The following is a 14,345-nucleotide window of genomic DNA, read 5'->3' as shown; positions in this document are numbered from 1 at the left end:
CCATGGGCATTTGTGCCACTTCTTCATGTAACTTACTTGTGCCTTCAGGACCTGCTCTGGCTCTATCTCGTATATACCATTTCCACTTTACAATAGAGTGCTGCTGTGCACGCCCAACTTTATGGCTTGGTGGGTCAGACAACACCCAACTCATGATAGGCAACTCAGGTCTCATGGTAACTTGGTGGCCCATGGTTAAGCGTTCAGTCTCTACTAAGGCCCAGTAGCAGGCCAAAAGCTGTTTCTCAAAAGGAGAGTAGTTAACTGCAGCAGATGGTAAGGCTTTGCTCCAAAATCCTAAGGGTCTGCGTTGTGATTCTCCTATAGGGGCCTGCCAAAGGCTCCAGACAGCATCTCTATTTGCCACTGACACTTCCAGCACCATTGGATCTGCTGGATCATATGGCCCAAGTGGCAGAGCAGCTTGCACAGCAGCCTGGACCTGTCGCAGAGCCTCCTCTTGTTCAGGTCACCACTCAAAATTAGCAGCTTTTCTGGTCACTCGATAAATGGGCCAGAGTAGCACACCCAAATGAGGAATATGTTGTCGCCAAAATCCAAAAAGACCAACTAGGCATTGTGCCTCTTTTTTGGATGTGGGAGGGGCCAGATGCAGCAATTTATCCTTCACCTTAGAAGGGATATCTCGACATGCCCCACACCACTGGACACCTAAAAATTTTACTGAGGTGGAAGGCCCCTGTATTTTTGTTGGATTTATCTCCCATCCTCTGACACGCAAATGCCTTACCAATAAATCTAGAGTAGTTGCTACTTCTTGCTCACTAGGTCCAATCAACATGATATCATCAATATAATGGACCAGTGTGATGTCTTGTGGGAGGGAGAAACGATCAAGGTCTCTGCGAACAAGATTATGACATAGGGCTGGAGAGTTGATATACCCCTGAGGTAGGACAGTGAAAGTATATTGCTGACCTTGCCAGCTGAAAGCAAACTGTTTCTGGTGGTCCTTACTAATAGCTATTGAGAAAAAAGCATTTGCCAGATCAATAGCTGCATACCAGGTACCAGGGGATGTATTGATTTGCTCAAGCAATGATACTACATCTGGAACAGCAGCTGCAATTGGAGTTACCACCTGGTTGAATTTACGATAATCCACTGTCATTCTCCAAGACCCATCTGTTTTCTGCACAGGCCAAATAGGAGAGTTGAACGGGGATGTGGTGGGAATCACCACCCCTGCATCTTTCAAGTCCTTAAGAGTGGCAGTAATCTCTGCAATCCCTCCAGGAATACGGTATTGCTTTTGATTTACTATTTTGCTTGGTAGGGGCAGTTCTAGTGGCTTCCACTTGGCCTTTCCCACCATAATAGCCCTCACTGCACGAGTTAGAGAACCAACATGGGGATTCTGCCAGTTGCTCAGTATGTCTATGCCAATTATACATTCCGGAACTGGGGAAATAACTACAGGATGGGTCCGGGGACCCACTGGACCCACTGTGAGACGGACCTGAGCTAAAACTCCATTGATCACCTGGCCTCCATAAGCCCCCACTCTGACTGGTGGTCCAGAGTGACGTTTTGGGTCCCCTGGAATTAATGTCACTTCTGAACCAGTGTCTAATAATCCCCGAAATATCTGATCATTTCCTTTTCCCCAATGCACAGTTACCCTGGTAAAAGGCCGTCGGTCTCCTTGGGGAAGACTTAGAGGAAGGTTAACAGTATAAATTTGTGGCAGTGTAACAGGTTTCTTCCCCATAGGGACCTGGCCTCCCCTTCATTCAAGGGGCTCAGGGTCTGTAAACTGTTTCAAGTCTGGAAATTGGTTAAGGGGCCGTGACTCTGTGTTTTTGTAATTCAGGTTAGACTTCTGTTCCCTTGACCTAGAACTCTTTTGTTTATACAGCTCCAACAAGAATTTAGTAGACTGCCCTTCTATTGTATTTCTAGGCACCCCATGATTTACTAGCCAATACCACAAATCTCTGCGTGTCATATAATTTTGATGCCTCCTTTGAGTTTGTTGTCTATTATAATACCCACGTCTACCCTGCCTTTGGTGATTAAGTGCTGCCACCTGGCTTCTGCCAACTCGGGATCCTGTCATCCCCATTGTGTTTAAGGATTCCAGCTCAGTGACAGCAGTTCCTACAGTAATATCTGACCTACAGAGAAGTGCAACCACAGAGCTCTTGAGGGATGATGGTGCTAGTCTCACAAATTTATTTCTCACTGTTCTGGTAAAAGGTGCATCCTCTGGGCATTCCTGGGGTGTAAGAGCAGGCTTTGCATGATAAATCCACTCTAACATCCCAATCTCTCTAAGCCTCTGGATCCCCTCATCTACATTATACCAGGGCAGTTCTGGCATTTCAACCTCAGGTAATGTTGGCCACTTTTTGATCCATGTTTCAACCAACCACCCAAACAAGCTGTTAACACCTTTTCTAACTGCTCTAGCTATAACATTGAATGCAGAATCTCTGCTTAGTGGGCCCATATCAATAAATTCAGCCTGATCCAGCCTTATATTCCTCCCACCATTATCCCACACTCTTAAAATCCATTGCCACACATATTCCCCTGATTTCTGTCTAATAAATTGGAAAACTCACACAGTTCTTTTGGAGTATAACATACCTCCTCATGTGTGATACTTTGTACCTCACCTTTAGGGACCTGTTGGGACTTTAGTCTAGTTATAGGTCTAGAAGAAATGAGGGGTGGTGGGGGTGGGTCATGAAAAGAATTAGAAATATCTTCCAAGCCATTTGCTTCAGGGCTTTCATTTGCAGTTTCATCTGGTGAAACAGCATTAATAACTCTAGGGCTAATCCCTTCAGGAGGAGGTTGGGTGGCCAATTCCTCAAGGCAGGCTGGAGGTGGGGCAGCTATGTCCTCAGGGCAGACTATTACAGGGTTATCTAAAGAAGGCTCAGCATGGTCTAGGGTTTCAACCTCACCCCCAACATCATTATCAATCCATATGTCACCATCCCATTTTTCAGGGTCCCACTCCTTTCCAATCAATGCCCTCACTTTAACGGCAGACACCATGCAAGACTGAGATTTCAGTTTACGTTGTAAAATTGCTACTCTAACAATAAGATTCTGAGTCTGATTTTCAGAGATCTCAAGTCTACGGCTACAGGAAATAAAATTTTCCTTCAGGATACTCATAGAAACCTCTACATCTTTCAGACGGCACTTAAGCTTCTTGTTTGAAGCCTTAAGCCCATCCCTTTCACCCTTTAATGTAGACAGTGTATCTAACAACAACCAACCAACATCTCTATAACTCTTATTTCTACAAAACTCTGTAAAGGTGTCAAAAACATTATCCCCCAGAGTCTGGCTTCGTACAAGCGAAGCATTAGGAGAATCGAATGATGATATTTTGACTATCTCCTTTGCCAGCTCAGTCCATGGATTGGGAGTGTCATTCTGATTACGGGAATCAGAGTCCTTTAGTGTCTCTGAGCCCAGTCAGAGTACAAAACCATTCATAAAAACCCATTTTTAAGATTCTGTTCCTTAAGAACCACTCCTGGTACCAAGATGTATTAGTTAGGGTTCTCTAGAGAAACAGAATCAACAGGGAACACTTGCAAATATAAAATTTATGAAAGTGTCTCACGTGACCGTAGGAATGCAGAGTCCAAAATCCACAGGGCAGGCTGCGAAGCTGATGACTCCAATGGATGGCCTGGATGAACTCCACAGGAGAGGCTCACCAGCCAAAGCAGGAATGGAACCTGTCTCCTCTGAGTCCTCCTTAAAAGGCTTCCCATGATTGGATTTAGCATCACTAATTGCAGAAGACACTCCCCTTTGGCTGATTACAAATGGAATCAGCTGTGGATGTAGCTGACGTGATCATGACCTAATCCTATGAAATGTCCTCATTGCAACAGACAGGCCAGCGCTTGCCCAATCAGATGAACAGGTACCACAACTTGGCCAAGTTGACACCTGTCCCTAACCATGACATGCCCCCAGCTAACGAGTGGGACTTGGTGTCTTCTTTTGTGCCTGAAGACGGTGGTGTAGTCAAACCCATGGCTGCTATAGTTAGCTGGAGTTATTACGTACAGGGCCTTAAACATATGCACATACTCTCAGCCCCCACGTCCCCGTAAGAGTATTCAACAACGTCCCGCATTGTCAGGGGAAGCTGAGACGCTGTAGAGAGACGAGTCAGCAGCAGGTGGAGCCTGGACCGAGAGCCCCCAGCCAGCACGATGATCGCAGGCCAGCTGACCAGGCCGGGGTCGCGGTGGGGAAGAAAACAGAAGCCGACTCCCCTAGTCAGCAGAGCTGAGCCACAGCTGGGCCCAGGTGGAGCCATGGAGATGGGGAGACAGGAGTGAGGGGGCTGATGGGGTTGGAAGTAAAGCGCCTCTGACCGGCCCTTCTCCTGCATGGGGAGGGCTGGGAGGCAGTGGTCTGGCAGAGAAGCCCACCCTCCATCCGGGCTCTGTCTCCCCTACATCTTCCACCCAGGGCCAGCTCCAGCGGCATCCCACCTCAGCCGTCACACGGGGCCCTGCCTTTGTTCGGTTTAATGCTCTCTGCTGTAGCCTCTTGAAATTCTTCACGATTTTTAAACAAGGGACTCCACATTTTCATTTTGCACTGGGCCCAGCAAATTTTGTACCTGGTCCTCCCTCCATCTGGCTGTGACCTACCAGGAAAGCTCAGACTCCCATCAAATCAACAGGCTTTGTCTTATCACTGGAAATAGTGGGAGCAAAAGTCACAGTTCCTGAAAATGAGAAACGTCCAATTCACCTACTGAGGCACAGACCACTACTTGTTCCCCAACATGTATAAATAAATATAAATAAAGTAGGTATTTTATTATTTTGGGTATGTATATATAATGTTCTCTTCTTCTTCCAAAGTAATAAAATGCCTACTTTTTAGCTGGACACATGGCCACCCAGAAGAAAGACTACATTTCCCAGCCTACCTTGCAGTCAGTCATGTGTGGTCACGGGACCAAGTCCTGGTCACTGGAATGAAAGCATCACGTGAGACTCCCAGAGTGTGTCTTTAAAGGAAAGTGTACACCCATCTTCATCCCTACCTCCTTCCTGCTGGCTCGAATTTGGACATGCAAGCTGAGGCTCCAGTAGCCATCTTAGACTTCTAGATGGAAGGCCAGCATGCTGGAACCACATGCTGACAATGACAGAGAAGTAAAGCAGAAAAAACCTGGAGCTTTGATGATCATGAAGTCACTCTACTAGCCTAGACTGCAGACCTCCAGACTTACATAAGGAGAAAGAAACTTCTGTCTGGTTTCAGCCACGGTTTTGGTGGATTTAATGTTATTATAGCTCATTCTAATCCAAACTCAGTGCTCACTCCCTAGACCAGAATACTGGAACTGAGGAATCTAACTTTTTAACCCACATAAAAGCCATCACCCTGAAAAAAAAAAAAAAAGCCATCACTCTGACAACAGAAGTCATGGCTCATTTTAGGGTCATTGTTTTAAAGTCTTTGCCACATCCCAGGTTTGGTCCTCCTCATTGATAGTTTCCAATGCTTTAATTTTCTCCTTTCGTGGTTCATTTTAAAATGCAGTAAGTCATAGATCCTGTACCAGAGAAGTACATGAATGCGAATATGCTCCTCAAGTCTATGCCTGGATCCTCAAATTAAAAATCTCTGACATATGGGATGTGATTGTCAAAGTACTCACCCCCAAACTCATGAGGTGCTGGCCCCCATCCTCACCTGGGGTTACCAAACAGCAGAGGACAGTTCTGCTCCCACTGCCTGCGGTGATGCTCTCAGTCCAGCAACTGTGTCCACACCTCTTCTTGTTGTCACTCACCTTTTGCGCACCTGTGCCAGCCAGGCACTGGGCTCAATGTGGGGGGCACAGCGAGCCCCCAAGGAGCTCACAGCCCGGTAGGGAGAGGGCAGACGGCCAGGGCAGGATGAGGAGTTCTGTGTTAAAGGTATTAACAAAATGCTACGGGAAATGGAAGGAGACCATGAATTCTTCTGTGTTAGGGAACAACATCTGAGTTTCACCAAGGGATGGGCAGAATTACAATAAAAGAGATTGGGTGGGAGAAGATGGCGGCTTAGTAAGACGTGCGGGTCTTAGTTCCTCCTCCAGAAAAACAACTAAAGAAACAGAAACAATACGAAACAGCTCCCGGAGTCACGACAGAGACCAAAAAGACAGCGTACCCCATTCTGGAACGGCTGAACGGGCAGGGAGAATCCGCTGCGGTGAGATACCCGAGGGGCGCACGTTTTCCCGGCCGGGGCGGCTGGCAACTGGGGTCCCCTCCACGCACGTGGCTCCCCGGTCTGACTGGGAACGTTGGATAGCGGGGCCCTCCCGTCACACTTGGCGTCTCGGGCCAGCTGGGCAATTTGGACCGGCACTCCCCCAAGCCGCGGCGGCCAGCGACCCCCGCCTCCACGCGCGGTTTCCCGGCCGACTGCCCCGCAGACAGATGAGCGCCACGAGCGCCACCTACTGGGCAGGAAAAGAAAAACAGAGCCCAGAGATTTCACAGAAAAACCTTTCAACCAGCTGGGTCCCACACCCAGGGAAATCTGATCAAATGCCCAGACACCAGCAGAAAATAATGGATGACGCTCGGAAAATTGAAGATAAGGCCCAGTCAAAGGAACAAACCAATAGTTCAAATGAGATACAGGGGAGCTGAGACAACTAATGCTAAATATACGAACAGAAATGGAAAAACTCTTCAAAAACCAAATCAATAAATTGAGGGAGGACATGAAGAAGACATGGGCTGAACAAAAAGAAGAAATAGAAAATCTGAAAAAACAAATCACAGAACTTATGGGAGTGAAGGACAAAGAAGAAAAAATGGAAAAAACAATGGATACCTACAATGGTAGATCTAAAGAGACAGAAGCTACAATTAGTGAACTGGAGGATGGAACATCTGAATTCCAAAAAGAAACAGAAACTATAGGGAAAAGAATGGAAAAACTTGAGCAGGGGATCAGGGAACTGAATGACAATATGAAGCGCACAAATATACGTGTTGTGGGTGTCCCAGAAGGAGAAGAGAAGGGAAAAGGAGGAGAAAAACTAATGGAAGAAATTATCACTGAAAATTTTCCAACTCTTATGAAAGACCTAAATTTACAGATCCAAGAAGTGCAGCGCACCCCAAAGAGAATAGACCCAAATAGGCGTTCTCCAAGACATTTACTAGTTAGAATGTCGGAGGTCAAAGAGAAAGAGAGGATCTTGAAAGCAGCAAGAGAAAAACAATCTGTCACATACAAGGGAAACCCAATAAGACTATGTGTAGATTTCTCAGCAGAAACCATGGAAGCTAGAAGACAGTGGGATGATATATTTAAATTACTAAAAGAGAAAAACTGCCAACCAAGACTTCTATATCCAGCAAAATTGTCCTTCAAAAATGAAGGAGAAATTAAAACATTTATAGACAAAAAGTCACTGAGAGAATTTGTGACCAAGAGACCAGCTCTGCAAGAAATACTAAAGGGAGCACTAGAGTCAGATATAAAAAGACAGAAGAGAGAGGCATGGAGAGGAGTGTAGAAAGAAGGAAAGTCAGATATGATATATATAATACAAAAGGCAAATTGGTAGAGGAAAATATTATCCAAACAGTAATAACACTAAAAGTTAATGGACGGAATTTCCCAATCAAAAGACATAGAATGGCAGAATGGATTACGACCCAGCAATACCACTGCTAGGTATCTACTCAAAGGACTTAAGGGCAAAGACACAGACGGACATTTGCACACCAGTGTTTATAGCAGCATTATCTACAATTGCAAAGAGATGGAAACAGCCAAAATGTCCATCAACAGATGAGTGGCTAAACAAACTGTGGCGTATACCTACAATGGAATATTATGCAGCTTTAAGACAGACTAAACTTATGAAGCATGTAATAACATGGATGGACCTAGAGAACATTATGCTGAGTGAGTCTAGCCAAAAACTAAAGGACAAATACTGTATGGTCCCACTGATGTGAACCGACATTCGAGAATCAGCTTGGAATATATCATTGGTAACAGAGACCAGCAGGAGTTAGAAACAGGGTAAGATAATGGGTAATTGGAGCTGAAGGGATACAGACTGTGCAACAGGACTAGATACAAAAACTCAAAAATGGACAGCACAATAATACCTAAGTGTAATGTAACTATGTTGGAACACTGAATGAAGCTGCACCTGAAATATGGTTTTTTGTTTGTTTGTTTGTTTGTATCTTTTGTTTTTGTTTTTTTTTCTTTTTCCTTTTTATATGTATATATTTTTTTATTAGTATTATTATTTTAATTCTCTTCTCTATATTAACATTCTATATCTTTTTCTGCTGTTTTACTAGTTCTTTTCCTAAATCGATGCAAATGTACTAAGAAATGATGATCATACATCTATGGGATGATACTAAGAATTACTGAGTGCATGTGTAGAATGGAATGATTTCTAAATGTTGTGTTAATTTCTTTTCTTTTTTTTTGATTAAAAAAAAAAAAGAGAGAGATTGGGTGGAGGGCACTTTATACAAGGGAACCCTGTCACAGGGATGGGTTGCAAATGAACCTCTGAAGATAGGCTGTGCCCAGCTGCACAGGACCTTTTACGTGTGCACACCGAGTTTTACGTGATCGTGTAGGCAAAGAGGAACCAGAGGATGATAGAATCAGATCTGAGTTTTAGAAAGATCGTGGCAAGAGCGATGACAAGGAGGAATGGGGTGGAATGTGGTGGAGGGAGGCAGGTAATGTCAGCACAGCGTCTGGGATCAGACTCTAGCTCTTACCTGGCAGGGGGGCCAATACCTCAGCAACCAGCACTGGAGTTCCAGAATGCAGCAGCACCCACCACAGAGAACCTGCCTCTCCTCCTGGCCTCAGGGAGCAGGCAGAGCCCCCTCATGTTTTTTCAGGTGGGCTGTGCTTCCTCGCCTGCCTCTTTACCCCACCTCCCTATATCTTCTTGGCTTGCTTTAAAATAGCCTTTCCTTTCAGAATCACAGAGAAGCCTCAGATCCAGATACTCCCAGGAGATCTGACTTCCTGGAATTCTCCCTCATTCAACAACTTGATCCAACACACGTTTCCTGAGACCACCATGCACAAAGCCCCATAGGAGAGACACAGATGAAACGGACCAGTCTCAGCTCCTAAGGGAGATGTGATGTGATCCATTTGAGGGAAAAAGGGCATGTGCGCCTAGCACTATCTCACACAACAGCCTGCGGGGGATTGAGGAGGTCAGGGTTCATCGTTGTGGATGGAGTGAGGTGGGTCAGTGTAAGAAAGGCTTGATAGCGGACCCCGAGACTTCAGTGGAGAAGATCTGGGGTTGAGTTCTCTGTTTCATAGCTGTGTGACCATGGGAAATTCACTCCACCTCCTTGCGCCTCTGTGCCTCTGTGACCTCATTTAGAAAGGGACAACAAACTTGCAGCATCACTCAAAATATTGGTGGGAGAACCCAATTAATCCTAAACCTTGTGGGGAAACCTGAGTGCCTGAGGAAGGGTCATGATCAGGGCTGTGGACAGCCTCTAGAGGCCCCCGGGGCCCTGCCTCCTGGTAGTCACGTCCCTGTGTAATCTCATCCCCTCGAGTGTGGGCTGGACCTAGTGGCTTGCTTCTCAGTGTGATGGGATGTCACTTCTAAGGTTGGTTTAAGAAAGGACTCCAGCTTCCCTCTTGCTTGCCCTTTGTTGCTGTCTCGCTTGCTCACTCTGATGGAAGCCAGCTGCCCCATTGTCAGCTGTTCGATGGAAAGGTCCACGGGGCAAGGAACTGGGAGACGCTTCCCTGAGGAACTGACTTCTGCCACCCACCATGTGAGCTCCTGGAAGTGGACGCCCGCCCCCACCTCGGACCATGAGCTCACCATAGCCTGGCCAGCACTTGAGTGCAGCCTTGAGAGAGACCCTGAGCCAGGGGACCCAGCTAGGTTATGCCCGGATTCCTGATCCACAGAAATTCTGAGATAAATATGCTTGTTGTCTGGGGTACTTTGTTACGCAGCCATAAGTAACTACTTCAATCAGGGTGATACTTAAGATATTTAATAACCAGCTCAGCACAGGTGTTAACCAGCTGGTTAGAGAAGATGCTAACTAGCACTGGAGCCGTGGGCCTTGCTGTGCCGCTCACTAGAGCACTGGGAGTGCAGGAGTGTCAGGGGAGGGGCCAGGCAGGTGGGGTGATGGGGACTGGGGTTCTTGGACCAACAGCTCTTTGCTAAAGAGGCTGAAAGTACTTCAGTATTTTAACAGCTGATACCACCCCACTGGGGTGGGTGCCAGATGAACATCAGCCCTGGCTCTAGCATCTAGGTTGGGCCTCAAAGGATAACGCGCCGTTCACAGGGCCCTGCGGCACAGAGCAAGGGAAGCCACAGAGCTGAGCTTAGGAAAGAATTTCTGCTGCCGCTCTTGAGAGCACGTTCAAAGAGTGTTCCATACAAATACAGCAAAGACAAGAAAACAATCCTGCTAGCTAAAAACCAACTTTCCCAGGGTAGCAACAATATCACAAAGGAACTAAAATATAAGAATGGGTGGGAAAGTTCAGATCATGTTTGAGAAAAGGAAGGATGGGGACTCGACCCGGCTGGAGCGCCCGCTATGCCCTGGGCGCCGTGCCAGTGGCTTTGCATTTAAACCTAGGCCCTTGGGGTGCAGACGTTCACAGGGGAGGGATTTGGGGGGCTGGCAACAAAAACACAGTATCACAGACCATTTGGATGGAAGAGGGGAAGCAGAGGGCTCCAGACTCTGCAAAAGGAGAAGGGGAAGGAGGCAGGAGAGGTGAGGTGCGGTGTCTCCACCTCCCTTAGTGCAGGCCAGGCCTGGGGTCCGGCCACCAGCCCAGCAGCCCACGGCAGTGCGTGGGCAGGGAGGACTCAGCCCATAACCAACCCCTCTGCTGACCCAGGAGGGGAAATTCCTCTTTCCCAGCTCAGGGGTGGGCCCTTTAGCCCCAAACCTACCAAATCCACTTTTTCCCAGAACCATAAGCTGGGACCCCCCCAGACTTGACCACCAAACCCCTTTGCAGAAGTATATATAAATCAGATGCCCCCACATGCTCCCTTCTGCTTCCCCTTCAGCGCTGCACAGGCTTTGTGTTGGGAGGGCGAGTGACAGATGATGTCTTGTGGGGCATGCCTACTCGTGTGCAGCCAGAGACATTGGGAAGGGGAGATCAGAAAGGAGAGTGTAGGGAGGTGGGGGGGGGGGCGGTGCAGAGAAGGGCTGGTGAATTTCCAAAGGAGAGAATTCCCCATTTTATTTTCCGGGAGCCTCGGGAAGGAACCAGCCCTGACCCTTGAGCGCCACCCCCAGTCCTTTACCCTGTGGATCTGGCGAGGTGAAGGCGTGGGCTGGGCTGGGGTAAAAGATACTCCACGGGAGGGAGCCAGGCTTCTGGGGCCTCCTGGTCTGGGCCAGGCGCTTTACACACAGTTATCCTCACCACGACCCTTGGAGGGCTTCAGGGGACTCTGGTGAAAATGAGGACCCTACAGTCCAGAGAGATGACCTGCCCCGCTTTGAGGTACACAGTGGGTGATGGAGTGGGGAGACAGGCACGCTCGCCCATGGGAAGGCTGCTAGGGGTCTCCGGGGGCTCACTTTGGCTATAACGCTCGAAGTTTTCAATAATTCCACCACTGGGAATTTATCTTATAGGACTCTTCACACAGGGGTATATTCAAGAATATTCACTGCAGCAAAAGACTGGGAATGATGAAAAAGTCCATCCACAGGGGTTTGGTTAAATAAATTAGGGTACTTGCCTGCAATGGGCTATCATGCATCTCTGTTACAAAGAATGCCACAGCTCAATGTGTGCTGTTACAGAAGGGTGGCTGCAGTATGCTTTGTTCGAGTGCAAACAGTGGACTTCATAAGCTACCATGTGTGTTACATTTGTGTCAAATACAAACACACACACACACTTATAAAATGTGACACCTACACTTAGATGAAAGCTTGTAGCCCTAGAAATAACCTGGCTGCACTGGTTGCCTCTGGGAAGGGGACCTGGGGGACGGGAGTTACAAGCAGGAGAGAGACCTAATTTTTTCTGTATGTCCTCTGGCATCTTTTGGATTTTAGACTAGATATATTTATTTGTAGAAATTATAATTTGAAAAAATTAGTCTAAAGGAAAACATTAATAAATAATAGGACAATGGTTCGAGGAGATGGTAAATGACTAAAGTTTAGGAAACTCTGCCACTATAGCATGTGACTTGTCACTAGCCACAAAAGCCACATGAAAATGCTGTGGTTATGGCCTCAGACCTGTGACACACCAACATCAAGATGTCACCTGCTCCTATCTCTTCAGTGTTTGCTACAGTACCAGGTGTCTTGCTGGATTATAAAATACTGGCATAATAAGATGCTCTACTGCAGGACTCAGAGGCTAGCTGTGCCAGACGTCCAGGCCAACCCTTTACGTGCATTATTGCATTCCTCCTCACAGTAGCTGTGAGAGGCAAAGTACTACCCACCCCCATTTTACAGAGAAAGGAGGAAACCCAGAGAGGTTTAGCGACTTGCCCAAGGTTGGACAGCTATGGAGAATCTGGTCTCCACTCCAGGTTTCTGACTCCAAAGCTTAGCTACTAACCCTACACTGATAACCTTGCACATAGAAGGTGCTGGATCAAGGCTTGTAACGTGAGCCCTGTTCCTACCCCCCAGATTTCTGTTGAGGGCAAGGCTCAGATGATGAGCCTCTCAAGGGCAGAACCATGTCTTCCACTAGGCTGAATTTCAGAAAGTCCCCAGACAGGGATGGAGAAGCGCAAAGTTCTCCTTCCCAAACCTGCCCAGGGTCCTGCAGGATCTTCCCAGGTTTCAAGGTGGAACGTCTGCACCCACAGCTCAGCATGAGAGGCCAGATTAGAAAATCTCTGAACCCAGGGTCTAGAAGCAGTAGAGGATATTCTTGCAGCAAAGCCCCCTATCCAGGTGTGTGGCTCCAAAACCCTCAGAGGGTGGGCTGGGGGGTGGAAGGGTGAACTGGGGCCTGACGAAAGAAAGAGTTTATGGCCCCTTAAGATGTCTGAGCTAGAAAGGAGCCTGGGAGGAAGAAGTAACCCTTAAGCTATTTCCCCATTTTATAAATGGGGCAACTGAGCCTAGAGAGACGGCGTGGTCTGCCAAAGGACAGAAAGTTAATGACATAGCAGGCCCTGGGTTCTTGTCTCCAAATGCCCCGTGATGCCACTCCCATCACCGAGGGTGGGGAGGAGATTATGGTTGTATTCCGGTAGGACTCAAGAACCCTAATTTGGTATCTTTGGGGATTTTCTAAGTGGAAAGAATGCTAAGAGACTCCCCTTCTCCCCAGCAACCAGAACTGTGGCTCCCAGGGAAGATTTTACCAGAAACAAATTGTTTCTCTGTTTTTACAAAGAAAAACTGGAAACTCATTATACCCTCTTTTACCTCTCAGCTCCCACTCAACTCCCCTGCATCCATCTACTCACCTTTACTACCATCCCCCCACCAGCCTGGGTTCAGTCTGAACTGAGTCCAGCCCTGCTGAGGTCTTCTCTGGATCCCTGGGGACTCACCTGGCACTTCTGGGGATGGATTGAGAATCATGAAGGCGTCAGACAGGCCAGCTTTGACCGGGTGCTGGGAGGTGCTGATTTCCAGGATGGGCATAGGGATCTGTGGGTGGACAGAAGATCCATTTACTCCCCAAGCCTCACAGGCCAGCCCGGACCTCCCCTCTGAGCTCCAGACCCTTTCTGCCTGCTTGGACAACTCAACGACATTTCAAACACAATGGGCCCCAGTCCAAATTCCAGGTCCCTACCAGCTCTCAGCACACTTCCTTCCTCTTTTCTCCATCCTGGAGAATAGCACCTCCAGTGCAGGTCAGAAGTGTGGGAGTTGCCCTCGGGCCCTGACATTCCATTACCCCACCCCCATCTAATATTTTCTATACCCTGTTAATTAACCTTCTAAGAGGTTCTCAACTCTGTCCAGTTCTCTCCACTGCCCCACACCCTACTAGCTGCCATCACCTCTCTCCAGACCTTGACTAAGCTCTCCTGCATCTCCTCCCAGCATTCCTCTGAGCCTTTTGCAATCTATTCTCCACTCTGAAGCCAGAGTGACCTTTCTCAAAAGAAATCTGGTTCCCCCACACTCCACTCTTGTCTAAGCTCATTTGTGGCTTCTTGCTGCTCTTTGAACAAAAGCCATGTGTGGCCAGCCCCCATACCTCAGCTTCAGCTTACCTCCTCCGCCCCTCGCTTTCTCCCCTCCAGCCTTTCTGCCTTGTTTCAATGCTTTGGGCCAGTCATCTATTCTGCCACAGGACCT

The 14,345-nt window shown here is 47.6% G+C and overlaps 1 protein-coding gene across 4 annotated transcripts in view; it reads right to left on the bottom strand.

Annotated features, from left to right (window-relative positions):
• The window catches only part of PLXDC1 (plexin domain containing 1), a 99,958-nt gene that overhangs the window by 52,319 nt on the left and 33,294 nt on the right, over positions 1–14,345 (bottom strand). For all 4 annotated transcript variants that reach the window (XM_077164555.1, XM_077164556.1, XM_077164557.1 and 1 more), the window contains one exon: positions 13,586–13,685. In XM_077164555.1, the coding sequence (XP_077020670.1) occupies positions 13,586–13,685 (100 nt within the window). The remainder of the gene's footprint in view (positions 1–13,585; positions 13,686–14,345) is intronic.

Source organism: Tamandua tetradactyla, chromosome 6 (genome assembly GCF_023851605.1).
Source record: "Tamandua tetradactyla isolate mTamTet1 chromosome 6, mTamTet1.pri, whole genome shotgun sequence".
In the NCBI taxonomy this organism is placed as follows: domain Eukaryota; kingdom Metazoa; phylum Chordata; class Mammalia; order Pilosa; family Myrmecophagidae; genus Tamandua; species Tamandua tetradactyla.
The sequence above is the reverse complement of the archived record's forward strand: the minus strand, read 5'-3'. Positions and strand labels throughout refer to the sequence as shown.